This window comes from Neodiprion pinetum, chromosome 2 (assembly GCF_021155775.2).
Source record: "Neodiprion pinetum isolate iyNeoPine1 chromosome 2, iyNeoPine1.2, whole genome shotgun sequence".
NCBI classification, from domain to species: domain Eukaryota; kingdom Metazoa; phylum Arthropoda; class Insecta; order Hymenoptera; family Diprionidae; genus Neodiprion; species Neodiprion pinetum.
In genome coordinates, this window is record NC_060233.1 from 11,739,412 (window position 1) to 11,762,590 (window position 23,179).

General features: G+C 34.6%; 3 protein-coding genes across 16 annotated transcripts; 1 reads left to right on the top strand and 2 right to left on the bottom strand.

Moving 5' to 3' along the window:
* The first annotated feature begins 557 nt into the window (after positions 1–557).
* On the top strand, positions 558–5,958 carry LOC124212877 (SET domain-containing protein SmydA-8). 7 transcript variants are annotated; one of them, XM_069133801.1, is made up of 8 exons: positions 558–948; positions 1,574–1,678; positions 1,777–1,969; positions 2,021–2,245; positions 2,640–2,927; positions 3,216–3,503; positions 3,903–4,113; positions 4,824–5,958. In XM_069133801.1, the coding sequence occupies exons 2-8, from the start codon at positions 1,596–1,598 to the stop codon at positions 5,105–5,107; spliced, it is 1,572 nt and encodes a 523-aa protein (XP_068989902.1). In that variant the 5' UTR covers positions 558–948; positions 1,574–1,595; the 3' UTR covers positions 5,108–5,958. The 7 variants fall into 7 exon arrangements, with proteins under 7 accessions (XP_068989902.1, XP_046469397.1, XP_046469399.1 ...); XM_046613441.2 differs by lacking the exon at positions 558–948 and adding an exon at positions 967–1,331; XM_046613443.2 differs by lacking the exon at positions 558–948 and adding an exon at positions 967–1,331 and having other exon boundaries at positions 2,075–2,245.
* A 44-nt stretch (positions 5,959–6,002) lies between these two features.
* LOC124212879 (erlin-1) lies at positions 6,003–14,493 on the bottom strand. Of its 6 annotated transcripts, none has more exons than XM_046613451.2 (7): positions 11,513–14,493; positions 11,131–11,246; positions 8,255–10,658; positions 7,975–8,090; positions 6,960–7,149; positions 6,601–6,859; positions 6,003–6,459 (listed from the first exon to the last, which is right to left on the bottom strand). In XM_046613451.2, the coding sequence occupies exons 4-7, from the start codon at positions 8,080–8,082 to the stop codon at positions 6,003–6,005; spliced, it is 1,014 nt and encodes a 337-aa protein (XP_046469407.1). In that variant the 5' UTR covers positions 8,083–8,090; positions 8,255–10,658; positions 11,131–11,246; positions 11,513–14,493. The 6 variants fall into 6 exon arrangements, with proteins under 6 accessions (XP_046469407.1, XP_068989904.1, XP_046469409.1 ...); XM_069133803.1 differs by having other exon boundaries at positions 8,255–10,833; XM_046613453.2 differs by having other exon boundaries at positions 8,357–10,833; positions 11,411–14,493.
* Positions 14,494–14,533: 40 nt separating this feature from the next.
* On the bottom strand, positions 14,534–22,478 carry LOC124212873 (protein lin-54 homolog). 3 transcript variants are annotated; one of them, XM_046613437.2, is made up of 12 exons: positions 22,375–22,478; positions 21,060–21,480; positions 20,594–20,914; positions 20,177–20,416; positions 19,272–19,493; positions 18,549–18,665; positions 18,039–18,176; positions 17,431–17,670; positions 16,674–16,873; positions 15,460–15,703; positions 15,063–15,262; positions 14,534–14,954 (listed from the first exon to the last, which is right to left on the bottom strand). In XM_046613437.2, the coding sequence occupies exons 2-12, from the start codon at positions 21,450–21,452 to the stop codon at positions 14,771–14,773; spliced, it is 2,499 nt and encodes an 832-aa protein (XP_046469393.1). In that variant the 5' UTR covers positions 21,453–21,480; positions 22,375–22,478; the 3' UTR covers positions 14,534–14,770. The 3 variants fall into 3 exon arrangements, with proteins under 3 accessions (XP_046469393.1, XP_068989901.1, XP_068989900.1); XM_069133800.1 differs by having other exon boundaries at positions 21,060–21,455; positions 22,375–22,450; XM_069133799.1 differs by lacking the exon at positions 22,375–22,478 and adding an exon at positions 22,158–22,304.
* Between the last annotated feature and the right edge of the window lie 701 nt (positions 22,479–23,179).

The following is a 23,179-nucleotide window of genomic DNA, read 5'->3' on the forward strand; positions in this document are numbered from 1 at the left end:
TGATGAACTGTCGCGGGTTAATTTTAGACTACAGACATCAGTCTATACAGTAACAATCAGAAGCTTGAAGAATCAATACCAAACACACATTTCTGTGTGTCTCATTATTTTTAATAACCCGTGTATCATGATAAATACATTATTTTTTTGAACTGACATTCATAAATATACATTTCTTAAATTGGTTTTTATTTTATATTTGATACATTTTTTTATCTATGTACAGAGAAATTTTCTTATTTTATTTAAAAAATTCTCTCTCATCCATTGGCTAATTTGATTATAACGATTAGGCTTAAAATTAACTATGAATTTTATCGGGTTTTGGTTTTTTTTAAATGTTCCTTCAAGATAAGTTGATTCAACTTCGCAAATATTTTCACAATTGTAACGACGTTATATAGACGATTCCGTCTAGTAAATATCTTATATAAACTGTACTTTGCTCAAGAACACCCAGAATACATGACGACACGTGACAAAAAGCGCGAACAGGCCAAAGATTGTGTTAAGAGATTGCCGCAACAGTTATGAGATGGTGCTGACAGAAATAGGGGACAAGTTATTGCGGTTACTCCTTTCTCCTTTCTTTGACCTGGCGGTTAATATTATTGCTGAGGAAAAAATAAAATCATTTGAGACCTCGGGAAAAGTTTTATCGTAAGAGCTCTAATTTTAGGGAACGGCCAGTAATGTAATGTCTTTTATGGTTTTATAAAATTTCGAATCCTAATCTTTTCAAGATATAGGTCATTGTATAGAAAATACCTGTGCTAAAGGAAAAAAGAAATTAGAAATAAAGAGAAGAAGCTAGCGTATTCAGAATGCATAGCTAATAGCTGTACATATGTATATGTATATGCAGAAGCACAGAGTAGGTATGATTTGCCTAAAATAAACTCCCCATCGGATTACTTCGGCACAAAATCCAGACACCTTATAGACTAAGTAAGTTCAACTCGAGCCCCGCACCGCGAAGTCGAGCTCAAGAACTTGATGCTTATTGTTAGGCCGAAGCTTAGCTTGGCACTATAATTGCTTACGGTCCAGTCAGTTTTATTCGAGAACCAAAATACGACAGTCGAGTTTTTATACAATTATTATACCGCATGTGTGTAAATGGTGCGTAATTGCGCGATTATACAGTTGATGGATGTGAGAAACTGAAAGTAGGCTTCATTTGTTATACCAACTCGTTTTGACCATACGTGAATTTCATCTTGAAACGCTTCATTAATTGCGCACAAAATTTGAGAAGAACAACAGTTAAACTATTCAAAATCGGATTAGATAGTGGCATTCCCTTGAAAGGTTCGTTTTTGGCATCATTGGTACGTACAGTAATTATCCCATCCATTTGAAAATATTATTTTGAACCTTGTTTAATTATGTATTGGATATTTAATATCAGGGTAATATTGATATTTACAATGAAATTACTTTTATCGCCATATACCGACAACAGTCAAAGCAAGTAAACAATTGTTGAACGAGCAGATTAGACAAAAAATGAATCGTAGGAATTCAAATTAAGATGTACAGTTACAGTATCTAATTTGAATCTCATTCCCAGCTGCGGCATAAAAAAAAATAGGATGGTGAACGATAGAGAAACGCAGGATGCGCCTGCGCAAGTTTTTTTGAAATATCGAATTGCCAAATCTGAAAAACTTGGAAGGTACTATAACTTTCCATACTATACGTCATATTTTGTACAAATGATCCCGAGGCATTAAAATGTTTGACGAAATCAGGAATTGAATGATTGAATTCCAGGTACATGATAGCTGAGAAAGATTTGGTTGCTGGAGAAGTAATTCTTCGCGAAAGTCCAGTGAGTGTTGGTCCAACTGCTTTCTTCGAAGGTTCACTTTGCTTTAATTGTCACAAACCAATCGTGCAACCAGAGTTGAAACGTTACAATTGTACAAAGTGTAAGGTTGCTCCACTCTGCCAACCTGCTTGCGAGGTAAGCCTACATTCGTTAAAAAAATTTCGTGACGTTGTTAAATTGTTGTAGCTCGTTCCAGGGTATCACAAAAACGCCGAATGTTCACTTTTTCGCTCAAATCAGTTGTATTCGTCCAAAATCTCGGATCATTCGACCGTATTGCTGCCGCTACGTCTCTGGCTTCTCAGGCAAACTGAGACAGAATTATGGAAACATATTGACCTGATGGAAGATCACGTGAAAGAAAGAAGGGGAACCCATATTTGGAGTATTAGAGAACAGACTGTTGTTCAAGTAAGTGATAAACTGTCGATTGGATTGTTAAATTCGGAAGAGACCGTCTTGTCGCAGTGATAATACTGTACCAACTGTCATGGCCATCGTATTTAATTATAAAAGTTATTAGGTTTTGCATATTTTGATCTATACGGCGACTCAATGTCAAAAAATGAAGCTTCGACAGTTCGCAAACTGAGTTCTGTATTTTGGTATTTATTAAATTTACCCAAATCGATCGACTGATTATCATTTCCGAAGCCATCGTTTCACCCTAATTCACATTTAAATAGCATGATCCTATGTGTAACTAATAACGTTATCCTCTAGTTGTGTTTCAACGCTGAATTCTTTTGAGGCATGAAAGATTCTCAAGACTAAGTACGGTTTTGAATTCATTTTATTACGATAGGTTTTGCATAAACTTCGATTGGTGCCGGACGATAGTGAAACTTCAGAATTGATGCAACGAATATGTGGGATTTTAGACGTGAACAGTTTCGAATTGAGGTCCTCGGGCGAATCAGAATTAGAAGGCCACCTTTTGAGAGGGCTTTACACAAAAGCTGCACTAATGGCTCATAACTGCCGAAGCAACACGCATCTCACAGTAGACGAACGCGATGAGCTGGCAATTTACGCCAGTGTAGATATCAAGAAAGGGGCAACTATTTATTTCAATTATACAGGTTCTTTACTGGTAAGTTTTCGAACTGTTTGGGTCCCTTAAATTCGATGGACGTTATCTCGTGACAATGAATACGTGACACACCGACTGGATTGTATTTGATTGTAAAAAAAATGTACAAAATGCCATATACCTCATATGAGGCTCCAACAGCGTGCGCGAAGTTTTCTATGCATTGGTATTCATTGAATTTATCCATACCGATAAGCTGATCACACAATCACGACGTCATATTGTCCTTACAACCCCTGCACGAAGGATAAAAATTTTTACTGATAACTTGTATGTACATACATTCAGGGCAGTGCAAAGCGGCGTGAGAATCTTCGAGAAGGGAAATACTTCGAGTGTGAATGTACATTATGTAGGGATCCTTTTGAGTTAAAGTCCAACTTGAGTTCATTGGTTTGTCCTCGATGTCGTCAGGGATACGTTGGGATTCAAAATCCTTTAACGTCGAATCCGTATGGTCTTAAAACAAAATGGCAATGCGAACGATGCAAATCACTCCTCAGCGGCAAAATGATCAAGACCACGTTGAATTTAACACGTTCTCTCATTGAGAATACTGAAAACTTCGATACAAAGGTACGTGGCAAATTATCGATTCTGTAGAAGTTCGAAAAAATGTATTTCTCTTTAGAAATTCAACATTCTAATATCATTATGAATTGAACTATTTTATGCCAAACCGATTGGCCACTAGCCTCCACCACTTGCAATTGCCATGTTATCTTTATTAAATGACTATTCTATAAATATGTAATTAGTCAAGTTGTCGACTTGTACTTCCGACTTCATCAATTGAAACTAATGTATCACTTTACTCAATTTTACTTATAAGATGTTTACCACGTAGCTATTATGCAGATTTAGAATGAGTGAATCGTGAAAAATCAGTTCATTCAATATCATTCAGTGTCATTCAATACACATAGATAATGATTGATTGGACGGAAAGTACAATTCATCATATTACGATTACAGGCACTTGAATCTTTGCTAACGAAATTATTACTCACCGTTCACACGAATCATTACTTGGCCTTGGATTTGAAGGAAAAATTACTGGTCAACTACAGAAAAGAGATGTCAGCTATTAACCCGCGAAAAAAGATTTTGGAACGCATACTGAACCTTCACAGAGAAGGTCTGGCCGTTCTCGATATTGTCGAACCAGGGATTTCACGTCAAAAAGGTCAATTCAATTTCTAATAATGTACGGTATTAACTCAAATAACGAAACCTTATTCATAATTAATACATTGTAGAAATTTAACGATGTAATTTTTTTTTGCAATCAACCTGCTATGATCCAAAGTGTGGACGTCAAAATGTCGAATGATGTCAGCTAGTAGCAGGAAATATACGTTTACTTCAACGTATTTCCACGAGTATTTTAATTATTATTAACTCTAGACATAAAAAAATGTGTAACCGCTTGTACAGAGTTTTCTGTCTCTCATATTCGAACAAATTCGCTGAAAAGAAGGCTAGAACGATCAGCTGATCATCCAATGCGACACCATATTGCTCTCCGACGGGTTCTAATAGAATTTGTATTAGGCACAATGCGTAATCGAGAGAATATTCACTTGTTTCAATCGCCAACCACTTGGGGAAGCAGTCACTTTAAGATCCCTTGAAATCACTTGAAATCATTGCAATCATTTGTCACCCGGTTTATGAGTGAACACCTCCTGTCTGTAATGACGTGATATAGTACCGGTTTTCTCATGAAGAAATGTAGTTCTTCAAACATAAAATCATAATATACTTACAATGAATAAAAAACTGTAAAAGAAATTTGATTTCAATATCGCCACAGTCATTTTTATCTCTAGCAGTTTGACGCAGATTTATCTTTGTTAGTGCAATCTGTTTAATTACGTCGATATTTTATTACAGGAATACGGCTGTACGAAATGCATTTGGCAACAGCATTGATAGCAAAAAAGAATTACGCCGCACGTGAAATATCACCGTTAGAATTGTCGTTACAATTGAAGGAAGCTCAAGATCTACTGCGAAAGGCGTTGTCAAATCTACTTTTGGAACCAACTGGGACGCCCGAAGGCCGATTAGCAAAGCTTGCCTTACAGCAAATGAAACTTTTACGGGAAAATATGACCGATGCCAACGCTCTAGCTACACCAGGACAAAAGCCGAAGACACAGACCATGAAACACTGATCTTTGTGTATAGTAGAGATAAATTTCAAGAGAGCAATCAGTTTTATTCGACCATAATTGACAGTATTGACGGAAGCAGGACATAGGTTGTTAATTGTGCTTCGATCTAAATGTTATACGAATATACTAGAATGTACAATCAATTCGCATTTCTAAAATTATATCAAAGCATCGAAAACAGCGTGCCAAAAGTTTAACTTTCATTTTATAACATTAAATCAGTTTAGAATAATGTGAGCGAAAAAAATCGTTATTTTCACGAAGTCTGATGATTATGAAATTTTGACAGTACGTGCAATGTTTCCATTGCCATATCACGGTCAGTGGCAAGGTTTTACTACTAAACAAGTTTTGTTGATTTTGAGTTAGAAACTCAAGAATAGTGTATACCGTCTGAATTAAAAGTTGGGAAAAGAGAAATAACCGTTTAAGAAATCTTTAGCAATGTCATTTGCGCCAACGAGTGAACACGAATGAGACAACATGTCCCCTGTATAATAGAAATGATTTTAAACAAATTTAACATCTTAGCTAGTACTGTTCAAATTTGTTCCGATTTATTCCCATACGGATTCTCCATCATCTCTTAAATGGATTTCTTAAATGATTTGTTTCTCTTTTTCTAACTTTTCATTCAGACGATGTGGTCCCATTCAATATGAAAATGGCGAAAGGATGAATAATTTTCAAAAAAATGTTCATAATATGAGCGTCACCGTGCATAGCATACAGATAATGCTTCAAAAATACACATTTTTTTACCATAATCACGTCTTACCGAGGTAAGTTACTGTAATTTATTTGTATTCGAACAAACAATAATTAGTATATTATATATAGGTATGTACAAGCGCACTTCCGAAAAATCACTCATTCTTTCTAACGTTACGTGAAATTATTTTGTCTGTTCGAAATCACTAACAATGGTCGCGTCTTTCCGCGAGATCTTTGCATCAGCGCCCAAAGTAGGATCACTGGAACAGCCTCCGAGTGTAAACATTTTTGGGATGTCAGCTCCGTAATACACTTTGGCATTCTGAGCTAGAGATTCGTATTTCTTGAGCTCCAGAAACTCTTTGGATAATAGTAACTTGTTTGCCTCGGCTTGTCGTTCCATTTGATAAAAATCAGCATCTGACCGACTCTTCTGTCGAGCTAGATGCATCTCATCTTCAATAGACGCCATTCGCTGTAATGATTCTTTCTCCATGATCTTTTGATCGTACTGAATCTTTGCCACTTGGGCTTCTTTTTCTGCTTCGATTATTGCCTTTTTACGATCCGTCTCTGCATCTTTTTCCACTACTCTTTGATGCTGTATCGATATAAGTAACTTCGTCTTCTCTGCTTCCCTGTGAAACAAATTATTTACAATCTCACTATAAATGTTTTATTATTTGGAATTTAAAATCCTCCCACTTTTTTCATCATGATGACTGTAAAAATATTGGTCGATTTAGGTCTTGAACAATTCTTTAATGCTTGATACTCACATCAACTCGTAATTTTTCCTAATAGTCTCTGGTATTTTTGGCTTTGTAACGCGAACTGCCTGGATGCTGAGTCCTGGCGCCAATTCATTGAGATCAGTCTGTAGAGCAGACTTTAAATTTTCGTCGATTTGATCAAATAAATCTATGTAAACTTCGTGAAGACTATGCATAGAACAAAATTGATTTAATTCATGATGAACTTTGTTGAATATTAAAGTCCTGTCGTAATCTGCGGTAAAGTTTTTCACCATGTTGTAAACTGAAAAAAAATTAGAACATTTTTTAAGATACCTTTACTTTTTGGGTACCTATGGAAACAACATATATGCGCAATATTTTAGAATCATTTATTCCTTTACCACTGTTTGCATCCAGAATGTTCACAACTTCTATTCGATCAAAATAAATCATAACACCTCCACTCGTTCCGCAGGGAACATTTTTAACTTCGTCCGTTTGTAAAGTTACCTGAACGGAACGATATGAAGTTAAAAGAGGGACCATCATATGAAATCCCGGACTACTGACGTGTGAAAGCAACGCGCCACCCTAAAATTGAGAATCCTGTTATTTGTAGGTATTTGTCACATTTACATCAAGATTAAGGATGAATACGCTTCATCATCTGAATCAACAGTTAAGGAAAAGTGGAAAAACAGTTTAAAAAATCTCCAAGACTGTAATTTGTGCTAATGATAGTGAACACCGATGAAACAATACGTCTGCTGTGTAACGAAAATAAACGATTGGGAACAAATTAGAATAACACTCGCTAAGTTATTAACAATTTGAGACTAGGTTTCACAAATGGAAAGTTTAAAATGATGAAATGCTGGTCTTACTTTCATCTGTTTTCACCAGTTTTCGTCACATTTTATTCATCACAGAAATCTTTACGAGACCTGAGAAAACATTTATAAACAATTATCTCCATAGTGGATAAAAAGAGATATGCATAAATACGGTACAATAGATGTTTGTCGACAATTATATTTAAGCATTGTATTTACACTATAATGTAATATTTCTTGAATGTTTTCCAGTCAATCGAGCTGCAGGGTTGTACTCAGCAAACCACTAAGCCCAAGAACATTAGAACCGGGTAAAAAACACCATGGTTAAAGGGTTTTGCCTACTTCAAGTCATGCACTTTTTTTTAAATAGTTGATATCTTAGCTTACGTTATTCAAAATTGCTCAAAATTATTTTTATAGCATAATAGGTATGTTATATTCGTATTCACTTTCATTGCAGCCAATAACTGGGCTAGACATTTTTTAATCGGATTTTTCTCCTTCCTAAACTTTGAATTTCGGTCGTTCGACTCATTCACCATTAACAATCTCATTAGAAAGTACAATAATAAAGACTTACCCGAAAATATACACCAACATGACCCTCCTCAATTCGATGAAGTGAAAAATTAAATACTACAGCCAAGCAGACTAGTATACATAATCCGATAATATTTTGATCGGACATTTCCTTACCTATAAACGAAAGAGTCAATTAAAGTACGATGGAATAATGAATTTTTAATGGAAACTAAGTTTCAATGACACTGAATGAATCGATGTGTTTGTGTATACTGGCAACCTTAAAGCAAATGAAACTAGGTTATGTGACAGGCTGAACATAATCTCAACATTCTTACCGTATATTAATTATTTCGGATTGAATAATTCTTACTGATTACATTAACGAAGATGGAAATCGGATTTAAGGTGATTTTTTTTTTATAGAATATCTAACTAACCCTCCTATTCACCCTTCCGTGTTTACAAGTCTTCTATCCATGGCTACTTTGATCAGTGCCACCAAGTGCCACAGTGCAAGAATCATGCAAGAATTGAAGTTGATATGAAGCAATATCGCGGGCATGGTTTTGTTTGTATACAGACAAGAGCTCGATTCTTGAACCCAGGACCCTAGATGTCATATAAATACGCAGAACCATTGGATCTCAGAAAAAATCTAATTTTTATTTCGTGAAATTTGTGGGATTTTCACCTCTATTAGATGATAATAGAAAGGAAGGAAATAAATCAGAGTTTTTCACATTTTTATTAGGAAAGAGTCTTGAGTTCCCAGATTTTCATTCGATTTTCGCGTGGTAGCCGACTTTAACACAAATAATCAGATTTTTGAAAACTCTGATTATTTCGGATTGTCAATAAAAGATAAACTTCCGAAAGAATAAGTTCATTCCAGAAAATCTCAAAAATTTTTTGAAATTCCCCAGATATTATCAGAATAATTCAAACTTGTCCAGAACTAATATAGAATACAACTCAGAGTTGTTCGGAAACATTGCATATTTCCAGCAAACTTTTTTAAAAAAATTTATGAAAATTAGCTGAGAATTTTTTTCTATCAGGGGGAGTAAAAATAAACGCCTAGGCCGATTTTTCGCTCTTAATAAACTACAAATCTATGAATATATAACATGTATTTGTATTTTCATTTACTTACTTTACTTATCCTTACAATAGTATATATTTATAAGTCCTACTTATTATTATTATTTTTATATTAAATTACTTTGCATATATAGATATATATACGTATATGTATATGTATATATATATATTCATATATATATATGTATATATCGAGAGATATCCTGATTTCACTTGGCCAGTGTTATAATTGCCATTACGTATGATCATTTAAATTGTGTCTGGAACCATGTGATATTCAATACCTTATAAGTGAGGTAAAAACACAAATTCGACATAAATGTACGCACTGACGGGGCTAGGATGGAATTCTGTACGACGAACACAGAGTTCGGATGTGCAATTCTTAAATTCATCCAAAAACTATTAGCAATTAAGGCAAATGTATTGCACAGGAATCTCGGATGCTGACCAGGTAACTAATCGAATATATTCTCTCCAAGGTTTATGCTATTGCAAATAAGTTTTCAATGAACTTCGGATATTGCAAAGACTATTAGTTGCTGTAACATTGTAGCGCATGTATCAGTTTTATTTTTTTAATTTTAGATGCAGAAAAACATTAAGTAACACAGTACTTCCATAGTTTGATATTAGATTAACGAAATATCATTTGTATATGATCATTAGGGTGTGTCAAAATAAAATTTTTTTGGATTTTCATGGGGGCGCAGGGCTAAATTGTTATTTTGTACCAAAAAAAGAGATTCTCAAAAGGGGAGTGCTGTAGCTCAAGTGCTAGGGTATCCTAAATCGTTTTTTGTAAAAAAAACAGTGAAAAATCACACACACAGAGAATGCTGACGTGAAAGGATCGCAATATTTATATTTTTATTTTTTTTCAAATAATTCTGGCCCAGAATACAGAAAAATATTTTTTATAGTAGTTTGAGTTTATACAATGGATAAAGTAAAATATTTCTCTTTCTTCTGGGCCAGAATTATTAAAATAAAATTAATTATTAGTATTAAAAAAAAATAAACAAAAAAATATTGCGATCCTTTCACGTCAGCATTCTCTGTGTGACGTGTCTCAAATAATTTTTTAAGGACCCCAAAGACTTTAGTGAGAGAAAAAAGTCAATAACGTAGATTTAAAACTTATTTAATTCGATTTTTCACTATTTTTTTTTACAAAAAACGATTTAGGATACCCTAGCACTTGAGCTACAGCACTCCCCTTTTGAGAATCTTTTTTTTGTGGTACAAAATAACAATTTAGCCCTGCACCCCCATGAAAATCCAAAAAAAATTTTTTTCAAACACCCTAATGATCATATATTCCATAAGTTTACTTGTTTTCTGCCTTAGTGTAATGCTGCTTTTTAAAAATATATAACTCAGATTTTTTCTGGCATCTTTGCAAATATAGCACATTTTTACTCATCCCGCAGCAGAGTGACACTTATTCGATTCGCAAGTCCATAAGCGGGACTCACATGAGTAGGAATAAACCGAACAAAATGTCAATGCTCAACAATTCTTATTATACCCTTTCTTATTGTTACTCAATTTTTTACTTAAATGTAATCTCGGTTGGTTTACACTGTTCATCCAGTTTTCGTCACATTTTATTCATCACAGAAATCTTTACGAGACCTGAGAAAACATTTATAAACAATTATCTCCATAGTGGATAAAAAGAGATATGCATAAATACGGTACAATAGATGTTTGTCGACAATTATATTTAAGCATTGTATTTACACTATAATGTAATATTTCTTGAATGTTTTCCAGTCAATCGAGCTGCAGGGTTGTACTCAGCAAACCACTAAGCCCAAGAACATTAGAACCGGGTAAAAAACACCATGGTTAAAGGGTTTTGCCTACTTCAAGTCATGCACTTTTTTTTAAATAGTTGATATCTTAGCTTACGTTATTCAAAATTGCTCAAAATTATTTTTATAGCATAATAGGTATGTTATATTCGTATTCACTTTCATTGCAGCCAATAACTGGGCTAGACATTTTTTAATCGGATTTTTCTCCTTCCTAAACTTTGAATTTCGGTCGTTCGACTCATTCACCATTAACAATCTCATTAGAAAGTACAATAATAAAGACTTACCCGAAAATATACACCAACATGACCCTCCTCAATTCGATGAAGTGAAAAATTAAATACTACAGCCAAGCAGACTAGTATACATAATCCGATAATATTTTGATCGGACATTTCCTTACCTATAAACGAAAGAGTCAATTAAAGTACGATGGAATAATGAATTTTTAATGGAAACTAAGTTTCAATGACACTGAATGAATCGATGTGTTTGTGTATACTGGCAACCTTAAAGCAAATGAAACTAGGTTATGTGACAGGCTGAACATAATCTCAACATTCTTACCGTATATTAATTATTTCGGATTGAATAATTCTTACTGATTACATTAACGAAGATGGAAATCGGATTTAAGGTGATTTTTTTTTTATAGAATATCTAACTAACCCTCCTATTCACCCTTCCGTGTTTACAAGTCTTCTATCCATGGCTACTTTGATCAGTGCCACCAAGTGCCACAGTGCAAGAATCATGCAAGAATTGAAGTTGATATGAAGCAATATCGCGGGCATGGTTTTGTTTGTATACAGACAAGAGCTCGATTCTTGAACCCAGGACCCTAGATGTCATATAAATACGCAGAACCATTGGATCTCAGAAAAAATCTAATTTTTATTTCGTGAAATTTGTGGGATTTTCACCTCTATTAGATGATAATAGAAAGGAAGGAAATAAATCAGAGTTTTTCACATTTTTATTAGGAAAGAGTCTTGAGTTCCCAGATTTTCATTCGATTTTCGCGTGGTAGCCGACTTTAACACAAATAATCAGATTTTTGAAAACTCTGATTATTTCGGATTGTCAATAAAAGATAAACTTCCGAAAGAATAAGTTCATTCCAGAAAATCTCAAAAATTTTTTGAAATTCCCCAGATATTATCAGAATAATTCAAACTTGTCCAGAACTAATATAGAATACAACTCAGAGTTGTTCGGAAACATTGCATATTTCCAGCAAACTTTTTTAAAAAAATTTATGAAAATTAGCTGAGAATTTTTTTCTATCAGGGGGAGTAAAAATAAACGCCTAGGCCGATTTTTCGCTCTTAATAAACTACAAATCTATGAATATATAACATGTATTTGTATTTTCATTTACTTACTTTACTTATCCTTACAATAGTATATATTTATAAGTCCTACTTATTATTATTATTTTTATATTAAATTACTTTGCATATATAGATATATATACGTATATGTATATGTATATATATATATTCATATATATATATGTATATATCGAGAGATATCCTGATTTCACTTGGCCAGTGTTATAATTGCCATTACGTATGATCATTTAAATTGTGTCTGGAACCATGTGATATTCAATACCTTATAAGTGAGGTAAAAACACAAATTCGACATAAATGTACGCACTGACGGGGCTAGGATGGAATTCTGTACGACGAACACAGAGTTCGGATGTGCAATTCTTAAATTCATCCAAAAACTATTAGCAATTAAGGCAAATGTATTGCACAGGAATCTCGGATGCTGACCAGGTAACTAATCGAATATATTCTCTCCAAGGTTTATGCTATTGCAAATAAGTTTTCAATGAACTTCGGATATTGCAAAGACTATTAGTTGCTGTAACATTGTAGCGCATGTATCAGTTTTATTTTTTTAATTTTAGATGCAGAAAAACATTAAGTAACACAGTACTTCCATAGTTTGATATTAGATTAACGAAATATCATTTGTATATGATCATTAGGGTGTGTCAAAATAAAATTTTTTTGGATTTTCATGGGGGCGCAGGGCTAAATTGTTATTTTGTACCAAAAAAAGAGATTCTCAAAAGGGGAGTGCTGTAGCTCAAGTGCTAGGGTATCCTAAATCGTTTTTTGTAAAAAAAACAGTGAAAAATCACACACACAGAGAATGCTGACGTGAAAGGATCGCAATATTTATATTTTTATTTTTTTTCAAATAATTCTGGCCCAGAATACAGAAAAATATTTTTTATAGTAGTTTGAGTTTATACAATGGATAAAGTAAAATATTTCTCTTTCTTCTGGGCCAGAATTATTAAAATAAAATTAATTATTAGTATTAAAAAAAAATAAACAAAAAAATATTGCGATCCTTTCACGTCAGCATTCTCTGTGTGACGTGTCTCAAATAATTTTTTAAGGACCCCAAAGACTTTAGTGAGAGAAAAAAGTCAATAACGTAGATTTAAAACTTATTTAATTCGATTTTTCACTATTTTTTTTTACAAAAAACGATTTAGGATACCCTAGCACTTGAGCTACAGCACTCCCCTTTTGAGAATCTTTTTTTTGTGGTACAAAATAACAATTTAGCCCTGCACCCCCATGAAAATCCAAAAAAAATTTTTTTCAAACACCCTAATGATCATATATTCCATAAGTTTACTTGTTTTCTGCCTTAGTGTAATGCTGCTTTTTAAAAATATATAACTCAGATTTTTTCTGGCATCTTTGCAAATATAGCACATTTTTACTCATCCCGCAGCAGAGTGACACTTATTCGATTCGCAAGTCCATAAGCGGGACTCACATGAGTAGGAATAAACCGAACAAAATGTCAATGCTCAACAATTCTTATTATACCCTTTCTTATTGTTACTCAATTTTTTACTTAAATGTAATCTCGGTTGGTTTACACTGAATAGTTTTCAGGATGTATAATCTAAAATTTACAGTATGTTCTGTAAAATTGAATGCTATCATATCTGCAACTCAGAAGATATTGATAATTGTTAACAAAATACCAAATACATTTCATAAAGTGAAAATCAGACACACTTATTACATCGTTAAGCTGGGAATAATATACCGAAGTTCAAATTTACCAGTATATATAGATTTAAATGTGGTGGACAGCGTGGAGTGGTCAAAACAAAGATTCAGATAATGATCGCGCAAAATTTTAAGTAATTACATCGACAACCTGGCGTTGAAATTGCGTGCGATTCACATTCAGTACTCCGTCTGCCATGGTTATTCGCGTGGTTATTCGCTCTTTCTGTAAATGAACAATTTTCGGTGCATTATCTATAACCACAGTAGAAAATTGAATGCAATATTTCAAAAGAAATAGCAGTAGAGATACGGAAAAATGTTGTACAGACAGGGTTTTGGTTCAGGGGTATTCAAAATGAAAGCAATCTCTCCAACTCAGCATTGATTGGATCTATTCTTCGGTTTTGGCTTCTTAAAACTGACCAATTTGTTGTCTTTAATTGAATCCCTAAGTTTTTTTTTCCCTCGGTTGATACAAGTTCGAACGTGACACCAACATTTCGGATTTCAAAATTGTAGATTTTTCGTATGTATTTCACGTTTAAAAATATTGCAATAGTTGAATTAAACTGACGCGCTGTACATATACATACATATATATATATATATATATATATATATATATATATATATATATATATATATATATATATATATATATATGTATATATACACACATATATGTATGCATATAAATTTGGTATTTAATACCCTTTCCTGAAATAGATTTCTATACCTATATGTATATGTACAATATTTTTTTGCTGTATTGTTGTACCCACAGGGCAACTTTCTCTCTTGCTGCAGCAATATTTAAATACATTTGTAACATTCTGATATTCGCAGCTTGTACCAAGCATACAAAAGATTGCTAGGTAGTTTCAGCCTTATGAGCAGATTCAATTATTTCCTTTAAGCATCGGCCAAATTCTTCGATGATTAATCGCTGCGATGTTTCATCGTCTAACATGCTGCGTTCAGCCTCTTCAGCTTGTGCCATTAAACACTGACATGTAATCTCAACGACTTTATCGGTCAAAAAGTTGAAAGGTTGCCTGAAAAATACGGTTTTCATATAAAAATTCGTTAACAAGAATCGTTCAGAGTGAAATAAGATTGTTGATGAATTTAAAATTCGTCATAATACAGTGCCTGATCTTTACCTCGCTCCTGTATTTGACATCGCTGGTGGCCTGAACGCCATATCAGACAGTTGCTGCAGTTTCGTCTTGCTCAGAGTAAGCTGGGCTGTTCTAACTTCAGCCGCTTCCGCCAGGTCTTTTAACGATTTTTTCTCTAAATTTGGTTCTTCCACATTACGACAACCCATACATTTGCAGTTAGCAGAACAAGGTATTTTTGCCTGAAAAAAGTGACAGATAATTAGATCATTCACGAAATACTGTTTCAATTAATCATTCAAAAAACCTGACTATTTGTTCTTTACGTTTTCAAACTGTGACTCTGCGCAATTGGAATTATAAAACAACTTTCGCAGTCTAATATAGATTTAGATTTGCTAGATTCTATTGTTACCTTAGCGGAATGTTTCATTCTTACCTCGTAGCACTCGCAATAGTTCTTCAAACAGCCGCTGCGCTTGCAATTGCATCCCTTATTATGCCTTCGTATATCATCGCCGGTTTCACGTCCTTTTCCAATCTTGGGGCGAAAGGCGTTGGGATTCCGCTCTAAGCAAGACTTGATTGCTCGCTGGCGTTCCTCTTCGTTTTCGAGGTTGTTAGAACAGTTGTTGCAATTGCACATATGGCAAAATTCACCATTTGCAAAGCAATCGCAATAGCTGGAGATATTTTTATAGTATAATAAAAGAGGAAACAGTTTCAGTTTTATAGAGACTACAAATACCACCGTCTTCAATCGAATTATGTCAATATCTCAGTATTTATTGACCTAATCAGATTTATTCTTTTGCTACAATTTTCTAGAAGGATATCAGACTTTCATTTGTTTCAAATAGAATGTTAACAAGAGAGCAACAGCAGAGATCAATGCCTTCTACAATATTCCATAAAAATCAGCAGAATATAGCATTTCTCACATATATTCTGGACTATTAAGTACGTCGATTTTCATTTGTTTTTTATTTCATTTTGATCTTTTGTTGTTTATTTCATGTCAAACTTTCCTATCATTTGAAATATTTCACAGTATATGAGCTTCACCAGAAATATTTAAGCATTTTGGTTTGAACCTTATGTTTTCAGAACTGTGCGGTTTACCCTTAATATTATAATTTATTTAAAAGACACAATATAATGTTCGAGTTAGTATTGTTGAATTTACGATTCAATTTGTATCCTCAAACAAACAAAAGAAATAGTGACTATTTTCTTTATGGAAAGGGAAAAAAATATTTTTATCGTATTTTTCATCAGTAATTGACTACTTCAGTTTATTTCATATCGTTTCTGTCTAAAAGAATTTTACTGTCTATAAGAATTTTACTTCACCAGTATTTAGCAAAGTTTCGCTTAGAAAGAAAATAAATCATATCTGATCATATTCGAACGGATTTGTGGATGCATCTGTCTGTATGTATTTATATATGTATGTATATAACAGATTTTGGGCGGATGATATCTTCAAAACGGAAGGACCAAATAAGATGAGATTTGGTCTATTGGTTTAGCCTAATTCAATTTAGAACTCATTAGATTTTGAGCAAAATCCGCCAAATCATTTCTGAGTTATTTCCAAAACGTTATATTCCTTCTTGTTTTGTAATTTACATGAAACTTGGCTTCACTTACAGTTTGAGACATTGTGATTTGGTACAGTTGCATGGTTTCCTTGGTCGTATGCCGTTGGGCTCCAGGCTAGATGAAGACCTCTGAGAGCTTTTACCTTCGGAAAGAGATCCAATCGACAAGTTCCCAGTAGAACCTTGAGAAGTAGTCAGCAAACTTGGGGTCGATTGCTGAGATTTTCCCTTAGCCTCTTCTGATTGTTGCTGAAACATTTTTAGTACATAGTTAAAATTGCGCATTCGATTTTGATGCTTTAATTGTCATTTTCATTCCATTTGCCACCTAAAATTAGGAATATCTTTTGATTTCACAATCAAAGATTATTTTAACATAGCCGCAGATTTCTTCGTAGTTTCATTTGCTAAGAACTCTAAGAAAGTTTGTCTCCCTAACTAATGTCTTATTCTAATTCGAGTAGCCGCATTTGACTGAAAATTCGGGCTAATTATTAAAAATATTTATGAATCCGAAGAACTTAAATAAATAAATTTCGTGGCGCTTATATTACACATCTTACTCATGAAAATTTTAGATAAATTGAATCTACACATGTAGAAGTATTATTATTTAGTAAATATTCTTCAAAATGGTATTCCGAATACACGTGAGGAGTTGTATATTCTAAAACTCCTATAAATTCGATCAAGATTAAGTAAAATTTAAAACATTTTCAAATCGAAAAATATTGTAGCCCACTTTTCAATGCGAAATAGCATACCATTTTCTCTTCAAGGGTACGAAAAACTCATAACATATTTACCTGTTGTTGAATATACTGCGCTGGAAGTACAACAATGTTTCCAACGTTAGAATTCGCAGACAAAACAGCCTGACCCGTAGCAAGCTGATTCAAAGCCGACGCAGGTATGGCGACAGCGCTTTTTGACTGCCCACTGACTGCTGCTGTTGCAGGAATCAACAGCCTTTGACTGCTCGTAGACAACGTAGTTTTCGGTACAACAGTTCTCAACGGCTGACTAGTCGTGTTCAACGGTAATACCTGAGTACAGAAATTAATCAGTTTCAAAAAAACATTAAGCCTACAGAATCATCTTACAGCCTATGGTGAAATTTTTTTTCGAAATTTTTAGAAATTACTTGGAATGTGAATTTCTCTCAGTTTTTCACACAAGTCCCTAAGAAATTATAATATTTAATCAGGTATAGTCAGAAACTTGTAAACTCAGATTTATCCGAATTCTATGAAAAGTACTGAAAGAATATGAGTTTGTTACAGAAACTCTCTAGAGTTTTTTAAAATCACAAAGAAGTTATAAAAATTCTCAGAACTATACAGACATAGACTCTCAAATACTATAAAGACATGGTATATATTGCTGCGAATTATGATAGCCGTGCTTCCCATACCTTGACAATTTGCTGTTGAGTTCCAAGCTTATGCGTCATTCCTACAGTCTGAAGTGTTGTTTGAGACTTTGGTTTCCCCACAGTTACCACGTTGCTCGTCCCAGATGAGGGTGTACTTACCAATCGGACATATTGTACCTGAATATTTTGATAACAGATCGGCATACATAAGTGTTTCGGCAATCGCTGTACAAAAGTACTTCTGTATTTTGTTGTACAAGTACATTTGTGTTTTGTCTCGATTTTATTTTTTTTTCCTTTGTCTCTGCGTAGTATTTATTCATCAATTGTATCATCTATATGCACATTGTCTTCTCATGGTACTCAGACCAGTGTTAATTTTATCACGCAATGGAGTGGATGTGATAAAAGAAAATATAGGGACTTAACAAAAAATCATGATAATAACGAATTTCTGTGATTCAACCGTATGAAAACAAATGTTTTGATAAACAAAATTGAAACTTTTTACATTGACGATAAAAGGATTGAGTTATAGGGTTCGATTACCTGTCGGCCAGGCATTTGTATCTGATGTACTTGATTCGGACCACTGACAATATTTTGGTTGGCGGGTATTCTGATTACTTGACTGTTGCCAAGTAGGGTCCCTGGCTTCAATGAACTCTGCAACAAAAGAAAGAGCGAAAAATATACGAATGAAGGACAGAACAGAATGCACAAGATCATCTGCAAATTACTCCATTGGCCCTCCATTCCTATGGTACTTTTGCTTTCATCCCAATTCATCTCCAAAGTATTGAATAGAGCTTGTCAGAAGTTTCTTGCCAGTCAGCGTCTCGTGCTTTCCACACATCACCATCATCAGGAGGATATTTTCTACGTTAAAACATGTGACAAACTCATTTAAATCAATTTCTAATACGACTATGCGAGTTTTTGTCGCTTAATGTGCCAGCTGAAAATTCACTCAAAAGGGAAAAGAAAAGAGAAATTTCCAGAAACATCCCGTGCAAAATACAGGTGGCTCCGAAAATCTTTGGCTGCTTAATTCTTATTTCGGATATGGCTTTACCAGTAGCTTGAATACTTGAAGAAAATTTGTGAGATTTCAATTATTGAAATGATATTTGAGAAAAAGAAAAAACGTGTGCAAAAGGCTAGTTTTTTGTTATCATTGTACATTTTGTATCTGTCCACAGAATAATATTTATGCATGTTACTTCTGAAAAAATAAAATACTTTTACAGGTTCCTGTAAAACTAAAAATACCTGTCTTATGATGACTTTTTGTGAATTCTGTGGCATATTTTTTCCAGTGCTGGAGAACGTTGTGGTTTGGGAGTTGGAGACTATTGATGACTTGGCGTGGCTAGTCATTGAAGTAGGGGCTGGTAATATCTTGGCAGGGGGCTTCACAGTCGTAGCTGGGAGAATTGTCATTTTGGAAGGTTGAGTTGAAGTTGATGTGACCAATTTATTCACAATTATACCCTGTACAAACATTTAAACACTTAATACACTAAGTCAAGTTACCTCCGGCAAAAATTATGTGCAGAAAGGTTTAAAAATGTGCACGTATTCCCTTAGAATGTAAATTTCCGAGTTTCCCAGTTTTTCTGAAAAATCTCTTACAATTTCTAAACATTTCTAGAAGTTTTACAGAAATATCTTACTTCCGAAACAGAAAATTAATTTCAGTACATCTGTGGAAAACCCATGCCATTCCTTTGAAAATTCTGACAACTTTCTGTAATCCTAGTTTTACCGAAAATATTTTTTTTCAGACATGTGATTCAACTGTTCAACTGAAAATTTCAAATCTCTCTCAGATGTTCATCATAATTTTCTTCTATGCAATGCCAGTAAGTAATACATAGAAACACCAAATCTTGAACTATGCGAGGTGCTGGTTACTAAATTCGGTTCCAGAATCATATAGGTATTCTTTAGAAATTGGTTCGATCTTTACTTCCTAGTCAACTTTTTAAGAAATAGTCAGAAAACAGAAAGCTTAGAATTTCTCAATTTTCAACAGAGAATGAAGTTTTCAAGAAATATGAGTAATTCCCAGACCCCATTTACAACATCTGTTGAAGTTATTGAATATTCGTAGAATAAATCGAACGCGTATGAGCTACAATAGTCTTACAAATATTTCTTTTAAGTAACAATACCTGCTGTTTGTGCGGCGACGATGGCAGTATCTGCTGTATCTTCCCGGAGGAGAGAAGTCCCATTTGCTGAGCTTGTGCAAAAGTTATAGTTTTCGTTGGGCTTGCGATGCTCGGACTGGCTCCGCTACTCGTGATAAACTTGATAGTCTGCGGCTGCTGATTGTCATGTTGGGTGTTGGCAAGCAAGACCTGTTGACCTGTCTGGCTCTGATTACCGGTCAGAATCATTTTTGTGTATACCTGTTTATTCCGTTCAAATTACATTAGAAATTTGCAGTAAATGGAAGGCAGATCGATAAGAATTCAATAAAAAACAATTGTTACACCAACAAAGCGTAAAATATTTCTATTTCAATTTCTCATTCAGGTGATAAATACCAGTATTCGATAGCACACGATCCATGAAGTAAGACTCACGTTTCTGTTTTGTTGTACAGACTGAGCTGGTCTTTTTATCGCCGACTGAACAGGTTTGACGTTCTGTACATTGCTCAGAGTGATGGTCCCAGATTGGCTAGTTGTCACGATGGGTCTTGAACCTTGTGCCGATCTCAGCTGTACTATGTTGCCGTCTGCAGACTTGGCCGTTATCAGAGTCTGAGCCAGCGATTGTAACTGACCAGGCGATGCTGTCGATGGGTGAGATATTTTCAGTATTTGGCTTGTGCCTTGGCCACCTGCTGGTGACACAATCATTATTGACTGGCTTTGAGACACTTGTGGCACAGTTGGCTTCACCTGAAAAAAAGTTTTACCCAAGTGTAAATAGCAATGTTCAAGTTTAAGGATGATGGGCTTCACGGTTTAAACCAAAGACTAGGAAGAGAGAGAAAAACATTTCAATAATCTGTAAAGTCACAGAAATAATAAAATGGAAATTTACCTGTATTGCTGACACAGGCACTCTTTGCAGGGTTGGTTTAGTTTGGAATACAATATTTTGACTATTCTGATTAGCTGCTGATGAGTAAGTTATCTGTTCAGGCTGAGCGTTGTCCGATAGATCAGTCATCTCAATGTCAGACGCTGTAGTTGTAGACTCAATGCTTCGATCGAGAAGCATAGTTTCGTCGTCAGTTGTCATTACCTCTTCAGCGTTCATGCATTCAAATTCAGCCTGAATGCTTGCCAATGCCTCAAAGTCGTTGTTCGAGTACTGCTCTGAGCTGTGCGACAAACTTAGAGCGCTGAAATCTCCATCGCTCAACGTTCGTGAATCCAATGCCAGAGGTTCAACAAGGGCTCTTGCCCCTGGGCTTTTATTACTTGCAGCCATACTCTGCTCAAAATTTATTATTCCTTAGCTGAAATTGCCAAATTGGAGATAGATTTATAAGCCAGTTTTGTAAAGCGGTGAGTTTACACACCGAAAGGTATTATCGATTTACAAACATGATCACCTGGCGATTAGAAGTAGACTCATTACTTGCACAATTCATGCTTCAAAAATAGCTGTGCTTTATATACTTGCTGAAGATAAATAAGCAGCAAAGTGTCATAGTTGGAACTTTTTCCAAGGAATTTTATCTCAAATTGGGTAGCTAAAAATTTCATGGGGATAGGAGAAAAGCGAAATGATTGTAGTCACTATGTAGCAGTATAGTTTGTTGACGTTGTTTGTACTATAGTTCAATACTGAGGATAAGCGTGATTTTAAAAATTCAAAAATTCAAATAGTTGTTAATGATTCAGGCGTTTTGGGAGCGATAAACAAGCGAAAGCGTGGAATCGAACGCTAATCGGGGAAGCAATAATGGGCAGGGATTCGAAGTTTGAAAAATGGAACGAACAAATTTGAATATCAATGCAAAACGTTTCGAAGCTTGGACGACAGACGGTCGCATTAGCGCCATTTGTTACATCAACGCGCCATTTTAACACAAACAGTATTCGATGTGGATTCAAGACTATTCAAATTAGGTGAATAGTTGAAGATTCTACTTATTCTGTGAGTATAATACGAGAGAATTATCCAACGCACCTGAGATCGAAATATTCACACGAAAGAGGCTCAAAATTGCGAAAAATTGAAGTTAACCTAGAACTCAGTTGTTTGCAGAAAGTTCGTGCTGCGCGCATACGATGGTTCACATTCTGACTGAGCAATGACTCTAATTACTTCAGAACTGAAGCACAGTTTAAAATAAATGCGATTTGAACGTGCTCTAAATTAGTACTGCCGAATGTTCTGAACTCACCTGCGTACTTTTCTGGCATCCCGAATTTGTTCAAAATCACGCGCCCACCATTACTATCCCAAGATGCACCACGCGCTTCTATTCTATATACGAACAGACCCAAAGTCATTAATGGTCGCGCTATACGTGGAAGAAATTCTAACCGTTCACTTGCTGCATCGCTTCTCGGGATACATTTCTGACACTACGCACAGTAATCTCCTATCTCTGTTGCACTATTTGATCGATGGATGGCTCGGTCTCACTCCTAGGGAATTTTAGTTTTTAAACCAGTGCATGGTGTACAAAATTATAATAACAAACGTGATAGGCACAGAGAGAAACCTATAGGCACAATTGTAGTATAGTTGATATTATATTATTATATATTTCCCAAAATATAGATGTATGTACAAGAAATTACAGGTTTAAGGGGCTGCTCTTATATTTATAGTATATATTTCCAAATATCTGAATCTCAAACACTTATATACTACTGGAGGCATGGTTTCTACGAAATTGAAATTGTAAATTCGTAGAATTTATGACATTTATTTATTTCTGCGTCAAATGAAAATACGTTGCAGTGTTTTTGTTTAGAATTGTGTATAGAATGGACCTGTTAAATCTTTTGTCGCATTTGAAACACGTGGACAACGTTTACAGATATACAGAAGATTACAAATGTAAGTTGTAATGTATACTACGTGATTTAAAAATAAAAATGTAATTTGTATTTCCGTATCACCGGGCGTAGTAGAGTTATACACGGGAGGACCACGGGGAGGACTTGAGTTGAAGTCCTCAGCTCTACGATGGGAAGCAG